Below are 23288 nucleotides of genomic sequence, written 5' to 3'. Positions count from 1 at the left end.
AGAAACACAAAGGATCAGGAGAGATTACTTCAAGCAACTATATGCCAATAAAATGAACAACCTGGAAGAAATGGACAAATTCTAAGAAAAGCACAACCTTCAGAGACTGAACCAGGAAGAAGTAGAAAATATAAACAGACCAATCACAGGCACTGAAATTGAGACTGTGATTAAAAATCTTCCAACAAACAAAAGACCAGGACCAGATGGATTCACAGGCGAATTCTATCAAACATTTAGAGAAGAGCTCTATCAAACATTTAGAGAAGAGCTAACACCTATCCTTCTCAAACTCTTCCAAAATATAGCAGAGGAAGAAACACTCCCAAACTCATTCTATGAGGCCACCATCACCCTGATACCAAAACCAGACAAAGATATCACAAAGAAAGAAAACTACAGGCCAATATCACTGATGAACACAGATGCAAAAATCCTCAACAAAATACTAGCAAACAGAATCCAACAGCACATCAAAAGGATCATACACCATGATCAAGTGGGTTTTATCCCAGGAATGCAAGGATTCTTCAATATATGCAAATCAATGTGATAAACTATATTAACAAATTGAAGGAGAAACACCATATGATCATCTTAATAGACGCAGAAAAAGCTTTCGACAAAATTCAACACCCATTTATGATAAAAACCCTCCAGAAAGTAGGCATAGAGGGAACTTACCTCAACATAATAAAGGCCATATATGACAAACCCACAGCCAACATTGTTCTCAATGGTGAAAAACTGAAACCATTTCCTCTAAGATCAAGAACAAGACAAGGTTGTCCACTCTCACCACTATTATTCAACACAGTTTTGGAAGTTTTAGCCACAGCAATCAGAGAAGAAAAAGAAATAACAGGAATCCAAATCGCCAAAGAAGAAGTAAAACTGTCATTGTTTGCAGATGACATGATACGATACATAGAGAATCCTAAAGATGCTACCAGAAAACTACTAGAGCTAATCAATGAATTTGGTAAAGTAGCAGGATACAAAATTAATGCACAGCAATCTCTTGCATTCCTATACACTAATGATGAAAAATCAGAAAGAGAAATTAATGAAACACTCTCATTTACCATTGCAACAAAAAGAAAAAAATACATAGGAATAAACCTACCTAAGAAGACAAAAGACCTGTATACAGAAAACTATAAGACACTGATGAAAGAAATTAAAGATGATACCAACAGATGGAGAGATATACCATGTTCCTGGATTGGAAGAAACAACATTGTGAAAATGACTATACTACGCAAAGCAATCTACAGATTCAGTGCAATCTCTGTCAAACTACCAATGGCATTTTTCACAGAACTAGAACAAAAAATTTCACAATTTCTATGGAAACACAAAAGACCCCGAATAGCCAAAGCAATCTTGAGAAAGAAAAATAGACCTGGAGGAGTCAGGCTCCCAGGCTTTAGACTATACTACAAAGCTACAGTAATCAAGATAGTATGGTACTGGCACCAAAACAGAAATATAGATCAATGGAACAGGATAGAAAGCCCAGAGATAAACCCACGCACATATGGTCAGCTTATCTTTGATAAAGGAGGCAAGAATATACAATGGAGAAAAGACAGCCTCTTCAATAAGTGGTGGTGGGAAAACTGGACAGCTACATTTAAAAAAATGAAATTAGAACACTCCCTAACACCGTACGCAAAAATAAACTCAAAATGGATTAAAGACCTAAATGTAAGGCCAGACACTAACAAACTCTTAGAGGAAAACATAGGCAGGACACTCTGACATAAATCACAGCAAGATCCTTTTTGACCCACCTCCTAGAGAAATGGAAATAAAAACAAAAATAAACAAATGGGACCTAATGAAACTTAAAAGCTTTTGCACAGCAAAGGAAACCAAAAACAAGACGAAAAGACAACCCGCAGAATGGGAGAAAATATTTGCAAATGAAGCAACTGACAAAGGATTAATCTCCAAAATTTACAAGCAGCTCATGCAGCTCAGTATCAAAAAAACAAACAACTCAATTCAAAAATGGGCAGAAGACCTAAATAGACATTTCTCCAAAGAAGATATACAGATTGCCATGAAAGAATGCTGAACATCACTAATCATTAGAGAAATGCAAATCAAAACTACAATGAGGTATCAACTCACACCAGTCAGAATGGCCATCATCAAAAATCTACAAACAATAAATGCTGGAGAGGGTGTGGAGAAAAGGGAACTCTCCTGCACTGTTGGTGGCAATGTAAATTGATACAGCCACTATGGAGAACAGTATGGAGGTTCCTTAGAAAACTAAAAATAGAACTACCATATGACCCAGCAATCCCACTGCTGGGCATATACCCTGAGAAAACCATAATTCAAAAAGAGTCATGTACTACCATGTTCAATGCAGCTCTATTTACAATAGCCGGGACATGGAAGCAACCTAAGTGTCCATCGACAGATGAATGGATAAAGAAGATGTGGCACATATATACAGTGGAATATTACTCAGCCATAAAAAGAAACGAAATTGAGTGATTTGTAGTGGATGGACCTAGAGTCTGTCATACAGAGTGAAGTAAGTTAGAAAGCGAAAAATAAATACCGTATGCTAACACATATATATGGAATCTAAAAAAAAAAAAAATGGTTCTGAGGAACCCAGGGGCAGGACAGGAATAAAGACACAGACATAGAGCATGGACTTGAGGACACGGGGAGGGAGAAGGGTAAGCTGGGACAAAGTGAGAGAGTGGCATGCACTTATATACACTACCAAATGTAAAATAGATAGCTAGTGGGAAGCAGCTGCATAGCACAGGGAGATCTGCTCGGTGCTTTGTGACCTCCTAGAGAGGTGGGATAAGGGAGGGTGGGAGGAAGACGGAAGAGGGAGGAGATATGGGGATATATGTAAATGTATAGCTGATTCAGTTTGTTATAAAGCAGAAACTAACACACCAATGTAAAGCAATTATACTCAAAGATTAAAAAAATATATTATACATCAACATATTACAGAAAGGTGAGTTTTAAAAAATGTAGTTATGATATTTGTATTAAAACATTCACCTCACTTTTGGTAAAAAGAACAGCATCTCACATTTTTCTGGACCACCATTCTGAATAGTTTAAATGCAACATAATGTGGCTCATTAGGGAGACTAAATGCCCATGACCCCTGCTCGACTGTCCTCCCTCTGGGGTCATCGTATCTCACAACGCGAGCAAGGCAGGCTCCAGCACAGCTGTGAAAAGTAGAATCCAAAATCAGCCCACCTAAGACAGTCACGGGGGAGTCAACAGGTGTGCACGCGGCCATTCTGTTCACTGCAGGAGTGACGACAAGCTGCAGGTGTGTGCCGAAGTGCTGGCTGCCTCTGTGACCGCTCCACTGTCAGTGAGAGACGCCCCCGAGCTGGTGGTGCTGATGAGGAACCGCCAGGGAACCGCCGGCGAGCTCGTCCACCAAACAGGCCCTCATTCAGGTCCTAAAAAAAGCTTACCTAAACCTGAACTTGAATTTTAAGACAGAGGGGCAAAAAATCATTTTGTCTTTTTCCCTTTCCCAGAAGAGTTTCAGAAAACTCACCACGATAATTTTAGAACTTCATCAAAAATCACTTATGAGGGATTTCCCTGGTGGCACAGTGGTTAAGAATCGCCTGCCAATGCAGGGGACACGGGTTCGACCCCTGGTCGAGGAAGATCCCACATGCCGTGGAGCAACTAAGCCCGTGAGCCACAACTACTGAGCCTGCGCTCTAGAGCCTGCGAGCCACAACTACTGAAGCCCGCGTGCCTAGAGCCCACATTCCGCAACAAGAGAAGCCACCGCAATGAGAAGCCCGCGCACCACAACGAAGAGTAGCCTCTGCTCGCCGCAACTAGAGAAAGCCCGTGCGCAGCAACGAAGACCCAAAGCAACCAAATAAATAAATAAATAAAATAATTTTAAGAAAAAAATCACTTGTGAAGTAAAGATGGCCTATTTTCCATTAAATAATTTAATAATTTCTTTTCACTTGCAAACCTCCCTGCATGGGGGTGCATCTTCCAATCTGCGGTGTGTCACAGTCAGTGACAGGCAGGTGTCAATCATCCATATGAGGACCCCTCCGAGTGAGGTTTAAAAAAAAAATCTTAGAACCATTAGTATTAGTTCAGAAGAATATAGTCTCTGATCCTTAAGGAGCTTAAAAATCAACTCCACAGATGTTTGTTTATATTATATTCCCCAAGATTTAACTTGGTTGCCAATGTCACAGAAGGTACACAAATGAAAACACTGACCCAGTTATGAAGCAGAAAAGCCACAAGTTCACAGTTTTGGTTCCTGAACTAATAAAACCAATGATGCTGCAGCTCATAAAAGCTTCATCTACTAGACACACACTCCTATGTGTCTGATGTCAACCCCCAGCCTCACGGTGAGGCGGGAGGGACAGATGTCAGTCCCACTTTATAGATGGGAAACTCAGCGCCTCAGTTCCTATGATGAAAAGAAAAGGGCAGGAAATCCATTTCCTGCACCTACCAACGTCACAGGATATCTGCGTATGAGAGCTTTACAGCCTCTGGACCTCTACGTGTCTGGAACCAAAAACCAACAGCCCGTTAAGGATTATCTGCCTATCCAAATGCTGGGTTAGTCGAAAAACAAGGCAAAAAAAGTGAAGTTTTTGTTCATAATGACACTATCCTCAATTCTTATAAAAACGGCATCCTCTCTGCCATTCCCCCCCACCCCACTACATTTTACTTCTGTGAGGCACCTATCACCTTCTAGTAAACGATACACGTCACACATTCTTTCTGTTTGTCTGTCTCCCCACTAGAACGGAAGCCCCCTGAGGCAGGCATCTCTGTTCACTCACTGACATCTTATACCCTCTCAGGCTGGCACACAGGAGGTACTCAATAAATATTCACTGAATGAACGGATTCTTCTTTTATATTCCAAACAAAGTTAATTAAAAATACCTACCATCAGGTATCAGGAAGTTAAAAATGGAAATGCCTAATGAACACTCCTACAGAAACGCAGATGCTAAATGAACTGCGGTTTATTTTAATATCAGAAGGAGGCTGGAAAAGGTCCTACGTAATAGCTATATATGTCTGTGTGACACTTCTTCTCCTAAACCCAGTGATACACATTTCCCTCTTACGAAAGGTAACTTCAGGGGACCTGGTCTCTTGAGCAGTGTGGCCCGGAATGACCACAGAAGCAGCCAGTTTCAGAGTCGCCCCTTTTTCTTTAAATGTATTGATAAAAACTCACCTCTTACCCAAGTAGAAGAAATGTTTATTTTCTTTTTTTTTAATTGAAGTATAGTGATTTACAGTATTGAGAATAAACTTCTTCTGTAAGAAAGGCGTTCTTACTTTGCGAAGTAGAATGTAAATTTCAATGAACCAACTGTATTGTTCTCTGCATGGTCCCCATCTGAATTTCCGGTTTCCAATACCACTGAAAATGGTTCTTCACTCCCCTGAGGAACAGCAACTCACTAACCATGAAAAGCAAACTCTTCCAAAGGAAAGTTCTGAGAAAGTGCAGTTTGTGAAAGAGAAATTATGGCTACTATCTATTAAGTCTGCTACGGACCAACAAAACTCTGGTAAGAGGGTGCCCACTGGGTCCCTGCTCGAGGCCAACAGAAGGCCAGCCCTGACCTTCACACACTCACCGCCCGTACCTTGTCGCTGCCTAATCCTGGGAATCAGAAACTCGCTTACACACCGTCTCGAATGAAGACTCTAAGGGGACTCTGTACTCTGTGTGGAAGGTCTCTAGAAGTACCCAGCCCTCGAGTCAGTCACTACAGCCTCGGATTGTGCTAGGTGCTAACTAGAATACACAAAATGAATGGTCGGTCCCCCTTCCCTTCTCAAGAAACATGGAATTTTCTGCAAAACTGAAACAAGAACTAGAGTCAGTGGTCTCAACACTAACAGCAAACCTCTGGGCAATAAGATCCTATGTTCCTGTCAATTCCCCCATTTACAAAGGTCAGTGTTCACCATGCCCCAAAAAAGCTATTCTCAAAGAGTAACCCAAATGCTCGTCAACAGACAACTGACTGAATAAGCTATGGTGCATACGCAACACAGTTACATACAACTGTAAAAGGGATGGCGAATCTCTGTTTGTCCTGCTATACACGGCTCTCTCTAGAATACCGTTTAAGGGGAAAGCAGAAAGGCAGAGAAAATGGGGCAAAGCACATCACTGTCTGGTCTGGGGCGGCGGCGGGGAGGTGAGAATAGGTGGACGGACAGAGAGAGAGAGTGCTTGGGTTTTAAAGGTATAAGAAATAAACCAAGACTAAAGAAAACGAAAGCAAAAAAGTTTACCTACTGGGGAGGGAAGGTACAGGGTGGATGAGGCAAGGAGAGAAACTAGATTTCTTTGAGTACACCTTATCTTTTAACTTTTTTTTAGTTTTTAAACCTCAAATGATGTACACATTTTACTTAATATTGAAGCAAGATTAAGTGGTTGTTTTTTTTAAGCCTTAAAAATGTAAAGTAAAATAAGACAAATGATCCTGAGTTTCAGGTTGGGAAGAACTTGATCTACGTGGAGAGGAACTATTTTTTGTGACTTTAAAACACAGTAATAGGGCTGTACGTTCTTAGTGGCATGTACCCTTAGGACAACAAAATAACAGAAGTATTAAATTACATTTGGTAGTCATACTGTGGTGATAACATCAGTATTACAATGTAAATAAGTAATTAGGTTGATGAGGGTAGGCACTAAGATTTTTAGCATAAGGAAAAGAAAAGGAGATGCAAATATAAAATCAAAGAAAAATAAAATATCTGTAATTCTATATTTGAATTGGAAATTTTAGTATGAAGCCATGATATCTTTTCTCACTTAGAAAACGTATATATACAGATTTCCTAAATGTGTCCACTGAAGAGGCTCAGAAACAGTGACCCACCCAGAACAGCAAGCTTCCCCAGTACCCTGCACCATTCCCCATGCAAAAGAACCAGGGCACTTTAGAGAAATGGCTGATTGCAGACATGGAGCAGGAAACGGACAAGATGGGCCTGAAATATCTTGTAACATCAGCAGAGAGAGAAGCTGTAATACTGCGGTACTTGGATCCAGGAGCCCCTCTGAAGAGGCTCCCACTGGCCAAAGGATGGGAACATTTTAACTTCGCAAGAGAAAAAGAAATATACAGTGGGGGAATTCCCTGGCGGTCCAGTGGTTAGGACTCAGCACTTTCACTGCCTGGGTTCAATCCCTGGTCGGGGAACTAAGATCCCACAAGCCGTATGGTGTGGCCGAGAAAAAAAAAAAGAAATGTACAATTGAAACACATCAAATGTATTTAAAATCATGAGCTCAAAATGACACTTAAAAAAAAACTCAATGGTTTTTTATTAGTCTGAAATGACTAATGATCATTTTTCATTAGTCTGAAAACTAATAAAGGACAAGAATCAAATCATTTTTCCTCCTTTCCTGTATGAACTGTGTTCTCAGTGAAACCAAGAAGCTGATTGGGACGTTTCTCTTTATGGAATACCCAAGTTGACAAATGAAGAAAAAAGGATATAATTAGAATATCACTATTTTGTAACCCTAAGAAAATATTACATCGAAGCAATAATTATCATAACGTCATAAAAGAGAGACAACCAGACTCTCCCAATAAAACTCCCAGTAGAACTACCCAACACTACGCATTAAAATTTTCTGCCTATTTCCCTGCAAAATCAAGCGTCAAGATCCAGCTCCTAGTTCACAGGAAACACGGGGCAAGGGGAACATGTGACATGACCCCCCAGGGACGCAACCAGCAAAATGTAGGGAAATCTACAGGAAAACACTGTTTCCTCATTTAATAAACATACAGGAGTAACACAAAAAGAATGAGGAGGAGGAGGAAGCTGAAGATTAAAAGATACATCAGATACATCAACCAATGGCAGTATACATCCTGTGAAAACAAATTAGGAGACAAACGGAAATATGAATACGATTAGCGTTTTATATATCAAAGTTATTATTCATTTTTATGTCTATTAATGGTATATTGAGGTTTTTTTAAAGCTTTTCAAGGAATAGAGATGAAACAAGATTATTGAGGTGACCCATGGATTCACGGCAGTTTTCTATACTATTCTCTCTCCTTTTGGATGTTGAAATGTTCCATGATAAAAAGTTAAGGGAAAAAAGGTGTTCTTAATTCTGGTGGCTGTCTGGGAGCTCTTTCACGGCTCAGACCAAACCCTGCTGGCCCAGGAGCCACAACCCCACGTGGCACGGGAGCCACAACCCCACGTGGCACGGGAGCCACATCCCCACGTGGCCCGGGAGCCACAACCCCACGTGGCACGGGAGCCACAACCCCACGTGGCCCGGGAGCCACAACCCCACGTGGCACGGGAGCCACAACCCCACGTGGCCCGGGAGCCACAACCCCACGTGGCACGGGAGCCACAACCCCACGTGGCACGGGAGCCACATGAAGTGGTTGACATTATATACATACACATACATATATATATATAACGTACATACACGCACACCATTAAATATGTAATACACTGAATATGTATACCATAAATATACCTACTTTTATAGATGTAACATTAAATATAAACTACAGGACACTTCTTTTACTGCCCCTCCTCTGACGTCACGCATGAAGTTAGATACGCCACTCACCTCATTCAAAAGGACTACTTGTTAGGGTACCCAGAGATGGGACTGATGATCAGAAATACTGAAGTTCAAAGAGTCCACACTGGTTTCTTAGAGATCTTGGGCTGACAGGTATCTCACAGAATCACCGATCCTTTGGCCTGCTTTTTCAAAGCCCTGGCTATTCCACTTAGACTTAATTTACTAAAAGCCACTCACATGGAGAGCTTTTACAAAGTTACCATAATAAATACCCCTGATATTTATTAAAATGGGGTCAGAGCAAAAAGGTAGATTGGCAATTGCCAGAGCTGAGGGGTGGAGGAATCAGGGACTGGGCATGGGGCTCTTTGGGGGCTGATCAAAGTGTTCTGGGATCAGGGCAGTCAGTGGTGATGCTTCCACAACCTTGCGAATACACTAAGATCTACTAGGTTGTACACTTATAAAAGGTGGATTTAAAAAATAAATAAATTTTAAAAATAAATAAAAAATAAAAGGTGGATTTATAGTATGTGAATTATATCTCAAGAAAAAAGAAAAAACACGATCAGAGGCAAAAATGTTTCAAAAGTTTCCTCCTTCGTTGAAATAAAAAAAAAATTTACCACATAAGTAATCAATTTGTTTTTAATTTAATGGTTTTTTTTTTTTCCTTTTCCCTTCCTAAACAAGATAACAGCAAGCCTAAGGCAATCAGCAAGGACCTCATGCTACTTTAACTGGCCAATTCTGGTCACAGGTTAGGAAATACCATGAAATTGTGGTGGCCCCTACTGACTGCATTTTGCTAACACAGCTGGTAGGAGTCCTACCATCTCTAAAAACGGTTCTGGACTGATTTGTTGCAATGCAAAACTTCCCTCCCCACTAAAGACATCCAACTTTAATTAACCCTGCAGAATTTAAGGTTTTAGCAAAGATTCATGATAAACTCTGAAAGATTGATTTTACTGGATTAGTTGAAAGAGAAATAGTTTAGTTTTGACAGTAACTTAGATAGAAACGCCATCTTTTAATATATTCCGTATTAAATGCTTAAGAACAGAGTGAATATGTACATGTACACACTGCTATATTTAAAATAAATAACCAACAAGGACCTACTGTATAGCACAGGGAACGCTGCTCAATATTCTGTAATAACCTAAATGGGAAAAGAATTTGAAAAAGAATAGATACATGCATATGTATAACTGAATGACTCTGCTGTACACCTGAAACCAACTCAACATTGCTAATCAACTATGCTCCACTATTTTTTTTTTTTAAAAAGAGTGAGTACATATAACAATCATCACTCTTAATCTTCTACTGTTCTTTACCTACCCATCACCACAAGCGTAAGAGAAGAAAAGTGCAGTGACGAGGTTTAGGAACAAAAGAAGGGACCGAAGGAGCAGGTGCCCTCATCACAGAGCCAAACTTTAAAACAGAACACTGATGAATGTGCGGGATCAGCTTTCTTTAAGCCTTTCTTACGAAAGAAAGCCTGTAATATTTTAAAGTAGAGTCTTTAACTTTAAAATCCACCTGTAAACTAGTCAGGAGGTTCACGAAACTGGCATGAGTCCATATGTTAGTTTGTTAGTAAATGATTAGAAAGGAGCAGGCTTCCCTGGTGGCGCAGTGGTTGAGGGTCTGCCTGCCAATGCAGGGGACACAGGTTCAAGCCCTGGTCTGGGAGGATCCCACATGCCGCGGAGCAACTGGGCCCGTGAGCCACAGCTACTGAGCCTGCGCGTCTGGAGCCTGTGCTCCACAACAGGGGGGGCCGCGATAGTGAGTGGCCCCCGCTCGCCGCAACTGGAGAGGGCCCTCGCGCAGGAACGAAGACCCAGCGCAGCCAAAAATAAATAAATAAATTTATAAAAAAAAAAAAGAAAGCAGCAAATACCAATTTGAAAACAGTGTATTAGAAGCCAGGAGGGCCTTTTGTCCCCTTTCATTTCTTTACCATGTTTTTCCAACAATCTAAAGCACCTTCTCCTTTTCATGAACTTAGTCTTCTATTAACCTCTCAAAGTCACTTTGAATTAGATTTACTTCAGCAAAATCATCAAACAGTGTTTAACACGAGCCAAGAAACACTACTGGACACAAAGCAAGATAAGACTAGCGAAAAGGCCACAGGAAGCTGCATCCTAAATATATACCCGTCCCACATGCTTAAAGGATACACAGAACATACAAAAGCAGCTAGCAGTGTCACAAATTTAAAATAAAATGTGTTCAAGAGGAGACATCAGATCAGCATAGTATGCCTGTTTGTGAAAGATAAAAATTTATCAAGGGAAACACATCCAGGAAGACTGTCTCAAAGCACGTGACAGTCTACAGATTTACTTCCTGCTATAACACAGCAGAAAACTCCTGCAAACCTTTGTTCTGTAACAAGTGAACTGGTGCTAAAAAGGTATGATACCCAACGGCTGTTCTGTTCATGTAGGGAGGAGACAGCCAGAAAAGCCCCAAAGCTGACCCTCTGTGTGCAGAGGAGAGGGCAGGTGAGTGCCCCAGAGCCTGGGAGGCTGGTCCAGTCTGTCCCCATGCTGCAGAAGGGCCAGGAGTTAAGTGGAGGACCAGCTGGCAGAGACCACCAGGGCTTTCAAGGTCCATGACATGGGTTCTAGGAATTCCAGGACCAGAGCACCAGAAAGAGAGGCAAGGAAGGCGGGACACATCTACATATGGTCTCATTCCCACCACTTCTGCTGAGATGGTGGGCATGTACCCTGAGAAAACCGTAATTCAAAAAGACACATGTACCCCAATGTTCACTGCACACTATTTACAATAGCCAGGACAGGGAAGCAACCTAAATGTCCCTCGACAGATGAATGGATAAAGAAGATGTGGTACATATATATAATGGAATATTACTCAGCCATAAAAAGAAACGAAATGGGGTCGTTTGTAGAGATATGGATGGACCCAGAGTCTGTCATACAGAGTGAAGTAAGTCGGAAAGAGAAAAACAAATATTGTATATTAACGCAGATATGTGGAATCTAGAAAAATGGTACAGTTGAACCTATTTCCAGGGCAGGAATAGAAATGCAGACGTGGAGAACGGACGTGTGGACATGGGGGAAAGGGGAGGGTGGGATGAACTGGGAGATGACGCTTGACATATATACACTACCGTGTGTAAAACAGATAGCTGGTGGGAACCTGCAGCACAGCACAGGGAGCTCAGCTCGATGCTCTGTGATGACCTAGATGGGCACGATGGGAGGGAGGTCCAAGAGGGAGGGGATAATGGGATATGTGTATATGTATGGCTGATTCACTTCACTGTACAGCAGAAACTAACACAACATTGTAGAGCAATTATACTCCAATAAAAAAAAAAAACGTTTTTTTACTTAACTGACTGGGGCAAGACAGCCAAACGTTTGTTGAATGACAGACACGAACATACTTTAATCACCGATGCTATCTGATCTAAGATGTACCTGCCAGCTAGAAGAAAACTCTTCGGGCACTAATTTCTCAGGACAACACTACAAGAATAAAGCAGTTAAAAATCCATCGAAATGCCAATGCTTTTATGTTGTGACAGGTGAGCTAGTTTACAGTTTAGCATTTCAGACTCTGACATTGTATCAAAGCACTCAGAAGGAACAAGAGAGCAGATTAGAAAGTTAAACTTTACCTGAAAGGTATGCAACTTTTTCCTTTAAAATTGGCAAAACATCCATAGCTTTCATTTCATCGTTTTTGCGAAACCCTGAAATACATAAGGAGAAAATAAAATTACCAGGTTGCCTGAGTGTCATTTAATTTCCTAACCACCCTAATCTCAATGCCAACACAGCTGCTTTCTTCACACCCATTAAATCAACTTGAGAAATACCATCATTTGAAAACATCTGAATTCTATGAAGGGAAGTCTCTGATCAGAGGATTACCTTCTATTTCAATGTGCAAGAATGATTTGCAGACCCAGACCCAGAGGCTCCCATACCAAGCAGGCTCTCGATCATTTCTGGTTTTAAAGAAAGGTTTGGTCCCAAAAAGACGGGATATGAAATCAGTCCAGATTGTTTCAAAAATCTTCATTTTAATTCCACAGATTTAACATAAACACCGGCAAATAAAGCAGCAACACGGTTGTTTTAAAACTGCGATTCGTGGCACACTAAAACCTCTAGGGGGAGCTCAGAGCCCCATCCTATCTCCGAATCCAGTTAAACAGTGTGAGGGAGGAGAGCAGGATTATAAACAGCTGGGGACTGGCCACAGCTCCCACTTGGCGCTGTCCTTCCAGGCTTTCTGGGTCATGCGCCCCTGGAGGAATGTCACTGGCGAACGTGGTAAGATGGCCTGGTGTCACCCGCTTCACTGGGTGGCCCAGGTCCCTCTCCTCACATCAAACCAACTCTCCCCACGCCCCGAACATCGTAGAAGGCCCAGTGGAAACAGTGTGGCAAGGAAGCACGCAGCGGGCACTTTAGGCCAGGCCAGTACCCATCTCCGTAAAGGGAACTCCGGCAGCCCAAACACGACCGGCCCAGCTCTCCAGGGCGAATGCCCACATGGGACTTTGGGGTCAGAAATCTTCATAATGGTAATAACGCCTCGGCATTTGTCCCTTGGAGGTCTCTACCAGGGGAAATCCAGCTTCAGGATGTTGGCCATACTCAACAAAACAAGTAACTATCATTCACGGCAGAGCAATCTCTAGAAAGAATTAAAGAGAGCTGCCCCATCCCTATTTTCCTGTTTGTTTTTGCCAAAATAGTACAAGGAAAGGATCCAAAAATGTGAGTTTGGTAATAAATAACCAATGCAAGGCACAGACCTGGAATTAGCAGCAAAAAAAGTGCTCTCGGTACGTGATTGGAGCTTCCACTTCTCATGAGCCTGAGCAGTTCCTGAGGACCAGCCCTGCCACAGATTAAACCTACAAAAACCGACTGTCTCAAGGCACAGGAGAGTGACCAAAAGCAGGAAGAGACACCAAGAAAAAGGAAGTGACTTTATAAGAGCTTTCCGCCTGAGGGCAGGGCCCAGCCTAAGCCACCTGGAGCTGCTAAAACAAGTCGGGACACAGCTCAGGGCAACCTCAGCAGCTGTAATCAAGAAAAGAAATCGTGCAAAAGAGAAGGGGAGCCCCAAATTCTGTACCTAAACTTGGCCCAAACCTCTGGCTGTCCCCCCGAGCTTGCATGTTCAGGGCAAGCTCCAAGCAGCCCCAGCTCCAAGCTAAGGCTAAGGACCGGACCCGAGGCTGGAGTGGCTGCCCGCTGCAGGGTCCAGCCTGCTGAAACAAGCACCCAAACAGCAACAAAACCAGCACATTTTGGAGGAATCCAACAGAATCTAGTCTCTGCAATGTATCATTCACAGAAACAAAGAACGAGTAGATTAATAACAATCCTGTCCACAGAATACCTACACATGTACAAAGAACCCAGTTTAACGGGATCTAACCATGACACTGACGATCACCAGAGACCTCTGTGCAAAGACCACAGCAAACACATCCTGACGAGGACCCTGAGGTCCAAGGGCTTGGCGGCACTACCCAGCTGGTTGTGAAATGGCTCAACACAGAACCTCAACGCAGGCCTCCAGATCACCAGGCCACTGTGCTTTCCAATATACCATGCCTTTTGCTGGCAGCCCACCAAGCTTTTAGAACAGTGGCTATTTATAAAAGGCAAAACGAGAGCCAAGGGCTCTGCAATTTCATCCTTAAGGTTCCTTCAAAACTCTTGAATGGATGCAATGTCATCTCAGCAATTCATTGACTGTCATTGGGTAATGCACTGCATGTGTCTACAAAGATTGATGACATCCCAGTTCCAACTGAGGCGGACATGGATGGCAGCGGGCAAATGCAAAGAGGAACCAGCCACCACAGCAGCCTTTGCAGAGACAAGCTCATAAACACATAGAGAGCAAGGCACAGGATGGAAAGTTCTGTAAGCAGCACGAACGGACCCAGGCAATGAGGAGGCAGACCAAATAACAGAATACTAGGAAGGAGGAAGCCATAGCTGTGGACCCCCATCTACCGGGATTTGAAAAGAGGATCCCCTTCCACTGCCACCAGATAAGAAAATGCACGCTTCCTACCGTCCCCCCATAGCCCGTGCACGCACGTGCCCCGGCCGGGACACAGCAGAGCCCTCAGAGAGCTGCCACTACCACCGCGGTCCTGGAGTCCCACATTGCAGAAGCAGGAGCTGCCTCTCACACAACCCTCGACAAGGAGAATGTCCCCATTCCAGTTCGCGGACCTCAAGAGAGGCCTGTGTGACTTACGGAATTCCAAAGCATTCTTGACAATTCCCACCGACTCTGAACTACATCTGTTTATTAATAACCTTGATGGAGTGAATGATGCTAGTTAGAGCTGCCATGTTCCAGGTCACCCCACAGGAAGAATATCATACTGATATGAAAACAAAGTGAAGGAAACAAAACTAACAATGACAATCTCCCCTAAATTAAGTAAGACTCACAGTTTTTCCAGAAGAAGAAAGGCATGAATCAATGGCTAAATTGGCGTGAAAATGTGTTTAACTTCTATTATGATATATGTACATGTCTGAACATAGACTAGAATATAAATTCTAAATAGCTTTACTGTAATATTTTTGTTGAATATGGCACAGAAAAAAAGAGATGCTGATTTTATTAAAATTGACAATGAAAACGTCTAAAACATAAAAGAAAATAGAGAAACAAACAAACAAACAAATAAATATAAAACTAACCACACAAAGAAACTGAGTTTGTGGCTATTATTAGGCGCTCACCTAAGTATTATGTTTAACCTCGTTTCCATTTTTAAAAAACACACCCAACAGGCAAAGGACTGAGGAAGCCCGTACACATGCTAAAGCTAGATTAAATATATCACGTAACTTTCAATAAAAAGCAAGAAGAACTCAGCCATGAAATGTCCTCAGATCAAATGGCAGATTCTGTTCCATGCCCTGAAGAGCTATTTATGAAAACAGAGTGCATGACTATAAAAAAATTACAAATAAATGGCTTCTGTGCTATTCCAGTGATTCTAGATTACGTGACAGATAGATTACACGACGACAACTACTGTGCTGCTTCCTCGAGCGTTAGAGGATCTAGCTGTGGGTCCTACACTTTCGGAACAAAAGGATACACTCAGCAACTACCCTGGAAGCATACCCCTGTCCTCCCACACTCCTGGAGAGGGGAAGGGCTGGCAGATGCCATCTCGGAGTGACACCTGTGAGACCCCAGACCTCATCAGTGCCACAGCCAGGAAGTCATCAGCACTTTACTTCTAAGTGCCACCAAACTTAATAGGTGGCACAGAGAGAATTTCAGTAAAACTAGGAGAGAAGGGGCAAAAAAAGAAGAGCAATGTGAAAGGCAATAACTATATAACAGAGGTAAATGGCCAAAGTCAGAGGACATGTATTTGTACCCATTTCGTCAATTATATACTTTTTAAAATACACAGGCCTATGCTGAAGTGTGCGGAGGGACTGGATACTTGTTACGATTTAAAGTATGTTTTGCTGAGACAAAGAAGCCACGGTGAAGTTTAATGAAATGCTAGCTTCAGGGAACGGTGAACACCGCATGGGATGCAGTCAGCCGAGGCTCATCCAGCTCCTCCGTAGGTGCAAAGGGTGTGTCCCAGGGGAGTCCTACAAGGAAGTCAACAGCTGCTCTTTTAAACCAAACCTGAAAAAATGTTCACATAACATTTGCCATTACTCTAGATCTTGATGTTAATATTTGTTGAACGCTGAGGGAAAAGGGTTTGGGTTAAAACTCTGATTTTATCATTGTTAACATAAACATGCAGTTAGTGGCTGATTTTCTTTCCTCTTTCCTGGTTTCAGTCAACACAAATAACCCCTTTTCCTAAAGCAATCACATTTGAATATTTAGAGGTTTTAACATATTCATTTAAAAATATCTCAAACCCCCAGGTTCAGCATGATATGACTTGCCAAAATTGATTCTGTTACCGCTTTTCAAACTGCTATTTGGTTCAGTAACCTGTCAACCTGAGGTACATTTCAACCCCCTGCTCCCAAATCATTCACGTTTCCTAAAGTGACTCACATTCTGTTGCCCATCAAGAGGACAGTTTTTCTCTCTCTTCCTCTAAATCCGCCTGCTAGCCAGAGGACGGGTCTGTTTTGTCCCCTGCTGTGTCCCAGCTGCCTAGGACAGGGCAGGCACAGGGTGCTCAATAAACGTGGGTTGGCTGAATGAATGAATGAACGAACGAAGACATGCACATACTTCTCCAGCTTCTTGCCCGAAACCCCCATGCAAGCACCTCAATGTTCCTTAGCACTTCCTGTTTCCTGTTTAACCTATAAGCTCAGTATTGCTCAGATGGCCTACAGTATGACTTACATTTTTAACGAGGAAAATTAACCTCTCTGCCCTAAGAGAAAACATTCCACAAGTTATTCAACAATGTAAAATCTTTTAGTTGAATCAATGGTCTGAAACTTCAACTATCTAGTACTCCACTGGTCAGATCAATCTCTTGTTTTTCACCCCTCGACCCTACAAGGAGGTGCTATATTGTTACTGCTGACAAATACCTTTTGAAGCGAGTCACTGCTGACCAGAATGCTCCCGCACTTGGTCATTTCCTTGGTATCAGATTTTTTAAAAACAACAAAACAGATAAGGAACAACCACCCCCAAGCTTTTTTATTTAAGAAGTAAAAAAGCACCACAGAAATATTTTTACAATGAGCAAAAAAGCTTTTATGCAGCACATTATCCCAGCAGTCGTTTTTCCATAGCTGGTTTCAAAAGAAATTAAGATGAAACAAATCAAATGAGTTTTTAAATGAACCAAATTTTTAGAATTCTAAACCAAGACACAGGTTAATTTTTTCCCCCATACTTCTCTCAGGACTACCGGCAGATACTAGCCATTTGAAATTTTACATAATCCTCAAATTAAACAAGTCAATTTTTTTTTAAAGTATTGAATAAAAACAGTGTTTGTTAGAAGAAAAACAAGTCGTTTCTTCACCATTTGAGCTGAACCAAATGAACCGGCACCTTGTCCTGAACAGTCCGCCTCACCTCCTGCACTGGGATCTGTCATTCAAAGACAATCCACAAGGCAAACTGTCTGCTCATCCGTTTTCAGAGGTCTCATTTGCCGGCCAGCTATCCTACGTTAGTATTTACTAAATGGGAAGACTGAAAGTCAGAGAGACTGAACAAATTCCCATCCTTCTAAAGACACAGGTTGCAGCAGGAATAAACAATGTGGTAATAAAGAAAGCAGCGTTCTGAAAGAACAAAGAAAAGCAACATTAAGTAGTAAGCTGGAGGGTCACTATTAGTACGGAGTCTTGGTGGTAATTACCGAATTTTGCTCATTAGTTTATTTAGGGGAAACGCACGCGCGCGCGCGCGCGCACCCCACAGCACAAAGAGCAGGGGGCTAAGCCTCTCCATCAGCGGCAGCGCGCACGCGCAGATGGGGGTGACGTCACCCTTTCCAGGCAGGCCGTCCGCAGTTCCGACTGCCGGACCTTTCTCTGCAGTGCCTGCGGGATTAGTCACGGATCGCTGGGAGCGGCAGCGTGCGCGGCACAATGTTTGCGCTACCAAGGCTTCTAGTTGGGCAAGCATTGAGACCAGTGTTGCGTAGGAAGGAAGCATTTTCTCTAGCCTGGATGGATCCTCTCTGAAAATGTTTTGGGGGGAGGGGGGAGATATAGGGTTATAAATCAAGTGGTGTACTGTGTCTTCTTTACTAATACATGAAAAAATCAAAACATAATGCAATGCTTATATTATTTTTACATAAATATGTAACTACAGTCCATACTTATAAAATGATTATAAAATGCATATAAAGTGAATTAAATATTTATATCAAGAATCTAAACATGTTCACAGGCCACCACACAGGAATATGGATGGGGTTTCATAGTGCAGCACTATAATTTCTACTTATTTCCTTTATGGTTATAATAACTGTCAGACTGGTTGATTTATTCCTTCACATAATTTTAGAAGCAATAGCCTGTAACATCATACCTTGCAGAAAGAAAAAGCAACATAAATTGACTGATTCAAGGCAGTTTAAGGGCATTTCAACTTGAAATAGCTCTGGCTTTTAATGTCTTGAGCGCAAAACATAGAAGACAAACCAAAATAACCAAAAAAACCAAAAACAAAACCAGAGCAAGAATATTTTTAACTATTACATATATTTTACTGTAATGAGACAATCTGTAGAATTTTTAACATTTGATGATTTAATTACATAGTAACTGTGTTAGAGGTTAATTAAAAAGCCTAAGTAATAGACCAATGAAAGGAAATATTCCAATAGTCAAAAAAAGGAGGAATGTTATAAAAGGGAGTTCTATAATCTCATAAATCTAAAAAGAACCATGTGCCCAGACGTGCCGTTCATCTTTGCATCCCCAGGGACCAGCACAGGGCCAAGCGTAGAGAAACATTATCCTCGTGTTTGTCTAACGCCAAGAGAAAGAAGACATCTGTCTGTGCTTGTGCCTGTACTGCCTGTCAGGAGATGCCTCTGGGGAAAGCTCACCCAGGCTGTACCCGGAGACCTGTCACTCACCCTAAACTACACACACACACACACACACACACACACACACTTTGATACATATGGTTCTGTGTGCTGACAGACTCCAAATAAGGTTTGCTTTACATAAGAAGTAGCCTCTCAGGAAAGCTGTTTAAAAACTTAGTTTGTGGGCCTTCCCTGGTGGCAGAGTGGTTAAGAGTCTGTCTGCCGATGCAGGGGACACGGGTTCGATCCCTGGTCTGGGAAGATCCCACATGCCACGGAGCAACTAAGCCTGTGAACCACAACTACTGAGCCCGTGCACCACAACTACTGAAGCCCGCGCACCTAGAGCCCGTGCTCTGCAACAAGAGAAGCCACCGTGATGAGAAGCCCGCGCACCGCAACGAAGAGTGGCCCCTGCTCGCTGCAACTAGAGAAAGCCCACACACAGCAACAAAGACCCAATGCAGCCAAAAGAAAAACCAAAGAACAAAAAAAAACTTAGTTTGTAGCAAATGAATAACAGTGATACAACTGTACAGCAATCAACCTAAGTTGACTGCTAAAAGAAAACTTGTTTAATCATTACATCAAACAGTCCATAAATGGTAGTACCCTTACCCTCTACCAAATAAGAAAAAATTCTAATACCCATGTATAATTTTTTAAATGCACATCACAATCAAGCTCTATAAAAGGCTTTGGAAAATACAGCTATAATTATAACTCTACTCTTTCCCTTTATATAAATATCTTTTTGATTATTACATACAGAAAGGCTTTCAATTACAGAGAAGTGGTATAAACTGACGGTATTAAAACTTCTCTCAGTGTACACTGATTTGCTTTGATTTGGGGGTGATATGAACATCAAGTGCAATCTAGGGTCCTTGTTGAACCCAGTGTGTTTGGCAGAGCGGCAGGAGTGGTCAGTTCTGTACAGTGCAGACACATAGTATGGAAAAACCAGGGCCGGAGGGATCAAAGTAAGAGATGTCCTATAAGATGTAGGATTCTTGCCGGGGGGCGGGGGGGAGCTGATTATGGTTGTCTTGGCTGCCGAGCAGGAGACTGTCATCACTGGAACCATGAGGGGTCATGAACTGGGCACCTGCACGCCTACGGTACAGGCTCCTCCACCAAACGTCTAACCCTGAACTCGCCCGCATCCCCCCAGACCTGCCCCGCACTGTGTGGGTCCCAGCGCAGCACCTGGTCCCACAAACCACCCGCCCACAACTGAACCAGGAACCCAGGCTGCCCCCTGCCCCCCACCGTCCTCCCTTGCACTCCTGCAGACTCCAGGGGCACCGTGTCCACTGGCCAGCATCTCCCTCGTGTGCAGGACTCCCACAGTCTCCTAATGGACATTCATGATTCCCTCTGGTCCATTCTGCCACTCTCTCCTAAACATACATCTCACAGTTTCACTCCCCTAAAATTCGCCACTGGCTTCTCTGTGCCCTCGAATAAAAGCCAGAACTCCCTGATGTGGCACAAAGCCCCTCAAGACCTGATGTCCACTTACCCCTGTGGCCTCACTAGTTCCCCCCGACTCAGTACCCTCTTCCCACACCCACTCCAGGAATTCTCATCACCTGCAGGGAACACACGTCCTCGCTCACGGCTGAACTCCACACACACTGCTCCCTCCCAGCCGGAAACACCCCCCACACCTCCCAACGTGCACATACACGTGTGAACACGCACACGCACGCACTCTTCCCATGCCCAGCTCCTCCAGAGAGACTCGGGCCAGACCCAGCCCGTCTGTGAAGCCATGCGGAGCCCCCCAGTGCTGGATCACATGCCCCATCCTGCACTCCCACAGCACCCCGCACCCTTACCACACTGCACGGTTACAATTACCTCAACACCCATCGGTGCGCCCCATGATAAGGGAAGCCCCTCGAGGGATGGGACGGTCCTGCATCTCACTGCCTAGCAGAGTGCTATGGCCGCGGTAAGGGCTCCATCCCCAGCTAGGTAGCCCCCCGAGGCTCGGAGCGCTTCAAGCAGTTGGAAATTTTAAGTGGCAGCTGACAATCTGCAGCTCCGAGCGCCGAGTATCCGTCTCATCCCAGACAGTCAGCAACGGCTCCAAAGCGGTCAACTTGCTCCAAACACTCATTCTGAGGAGGCTACGGTCACGAGTGAGTCCTTCATCTCACATCCTGCACATCATCTAGTACATCAACGAACATTCTTCGTTCAGATTTTTAAGGAGGAAAAGTTTGACTCTGGGATTTTCGCAATGTAATTAAAAAGTTATTTGCTGCCCAGCCACACACACACACAAATTATTTATGAAAAGCTTCTGTGATGGGAAGAACACTGAGTGGCTTCGAGTTCCGTAGAGCATATACTGGCCCCTGGAGAGTTAAGATGCATACCTAAGGAAAAATTTCAGTGAGCCCAGATTCCTGCATCTTCCCACACACAGAAAAACAGTGAAATCATTAACTTCAGATGTCCGTTCTCTGTAATTAGCAGTGATCTTTTTATGCTTAACCACATGTTTTTCCAGCAAAAAAGTTCAGCTGTATCCTAGCTCCCCCCTTACCTCTTCGGAGCAGATCCTCAGAACCATCTGAGGGGCCTGTCTCCTGGGCTACAGTCCTCAGTGAGGTCACCGAATAAAACAAACTCACTGCTCTCACTTTGTGTTCTTTTTCAGTCAACACCACGTCCTCAACCACCAAGCGGAAGGCAAGACTCTAGGGAAGTGGGTTCTAAGTAGGAAACACGGGTCTTGCAGCCCCGCCCCTTTGCACTCAGGAGTGTCTTCACCCAAGAATTCCGAGTTACACCAAAGTGCTTTAATTAGGAGATTCTGTAAGCAGAGTAGACGTGAGGGAAACAGCAAGCCAAGTGAACCCCATGCAACTCAAAACTGAACCTGAAGGACTGAAAAGTTATTTCCATTTGTATTTAATTTCAACATAAACTCACTAGAAAGGTATGGAAGAACTTTCCACCAGCCAGCCCCTCGGATGAAGCTTAGGACCGTGTCTTTCATCACCTGGCATTCATAAAGGACACATCTACACATGGTGTTCTCTTAAGCCCTAGAAATGTTCCCCCGAATGACGTGTTCCTGATTTTAAGAAGCTTATAATCTAAAACAAAATAAAACACACATTAGACCAAATAGTGGCCTTAACCGTGTGTACGTAACAAGCAAAGTCTGATGGACAAATAAATATGCCGTACAAATACAGGTACTGTTATTTATAAAAAAGATGTAGATGCTATTGTGATTAGTTACACAAAGCCATCTAAAAGTATTACTTTTGTCACTGAAATTTTGTATCAATCACTGGCACTAAAACTAAGTCCTTGACATAGAAAAGGATGCTCCAGACCATTCTGAAAAGGCTGGAAACCCTTGCTACAGGGATTAAAACTGCAAAGCACGGAAGTGAACAATACTATAACATGTTCAAAGAGTAACACTGCGATTGCCGTAATCATTAGAAGGGGGGGCAGAGTCAAGAAGGCGGTGTGGGAAGACTCAGAGTTGGCGTCTCCCCACAACTAGGGCGCCTGCCAGATGCTGGTGGGGACCCTGACGCCCAAGGAGACGGGAAGAACCCCCAAGAGAACCAGTAGGATGTGGGGGAACTGAGGAGGAGGAGAAGTGGAGGCCGGACAGGACCGGCGCCCCTGAGGAGTGGCTGAGAGGAGGGGAGGGATGCCTTCCCATGCCTGGAGGGACCCTTGGGGGCTGGGATCAGGGGAGAGCGGGCCCAGCGTTTCCCCTGCCCAACCGGCCGGGGAAGTCTGTCTGGCTCTCAGGCCGGATCCTATGCCCTCAGAGGTCCCCTCCAGGCTGGGGTGGTCCTGGGGGCATAGGAGGGAGGCTGGGGAGATGAAGAGAGGCAGGCGGGAGGGGCCCTCCGGGAATGGAGGAGCAGGACAGGAGCAGAGGGCGTTTGCTCTGCCCACCCGGGTCCGGCGAGCCTGCTGAGCTCCCAGGCCGACCCCCCACCCTCCAAAGCCCCCTGCAGGGAGCGTGGGCCCTGGGGACGACGGAGGGAGGCCAGCAAGATCAGGAGAGGCAGCTGGGCCCTGGGGACGAAGGAGGGAGGCCAGCAA

The 23288-nt window shown here is 43.6% G+C and overlaps 1 protein-coding gene across 8 annotated transcripts in view; it reads right to left on the bottom strand.

Annotated features, from left to right (window-relative positions):
* TRIO (trio Rho guanine nucleotide exchange factor) overlaps nucleotides 1-23288 on the bottom strand; it is a 376190-nt gene that overhangs the window by 232721 nt on the left and 120181 nt on the right. For all 8 annotated transcript variants that reach the window (XM_057540126.1, XM_057540127.1, XM_057540124.1 and 5 more), the window contains exon 2: nucleotides 12309-12383. In XM_057540126.1, the coding sequence (XP_057396109.1) occupies nucleotides 12309-12383 (75 nt within the window). The remainder of the gene's footprint in view (nucleotides 1-12308; nucleotides 12384-23288) is intronic.

This window comes from Balaenoptera acutorostrata, chromosome 2 (genome assembly GCF_949987535.1).
Source record: "Balaenoptera acutorostrata chromosome 2, mBalAcu1.1, whole genome shotgun sequence".
Taxonomy (NCBI): domain Eukaryota; kingdom Metazoa; phylum Chordata; class Mammalia; order Artiodactyla; family Balaenopteridae; genus Balaenoptera; species Balaenoptera acutorostrata.
Note: the sequence above shows the minus strand (reverse complement) of the source record. Positions and strands in the feature narration are given on the sequence as shown.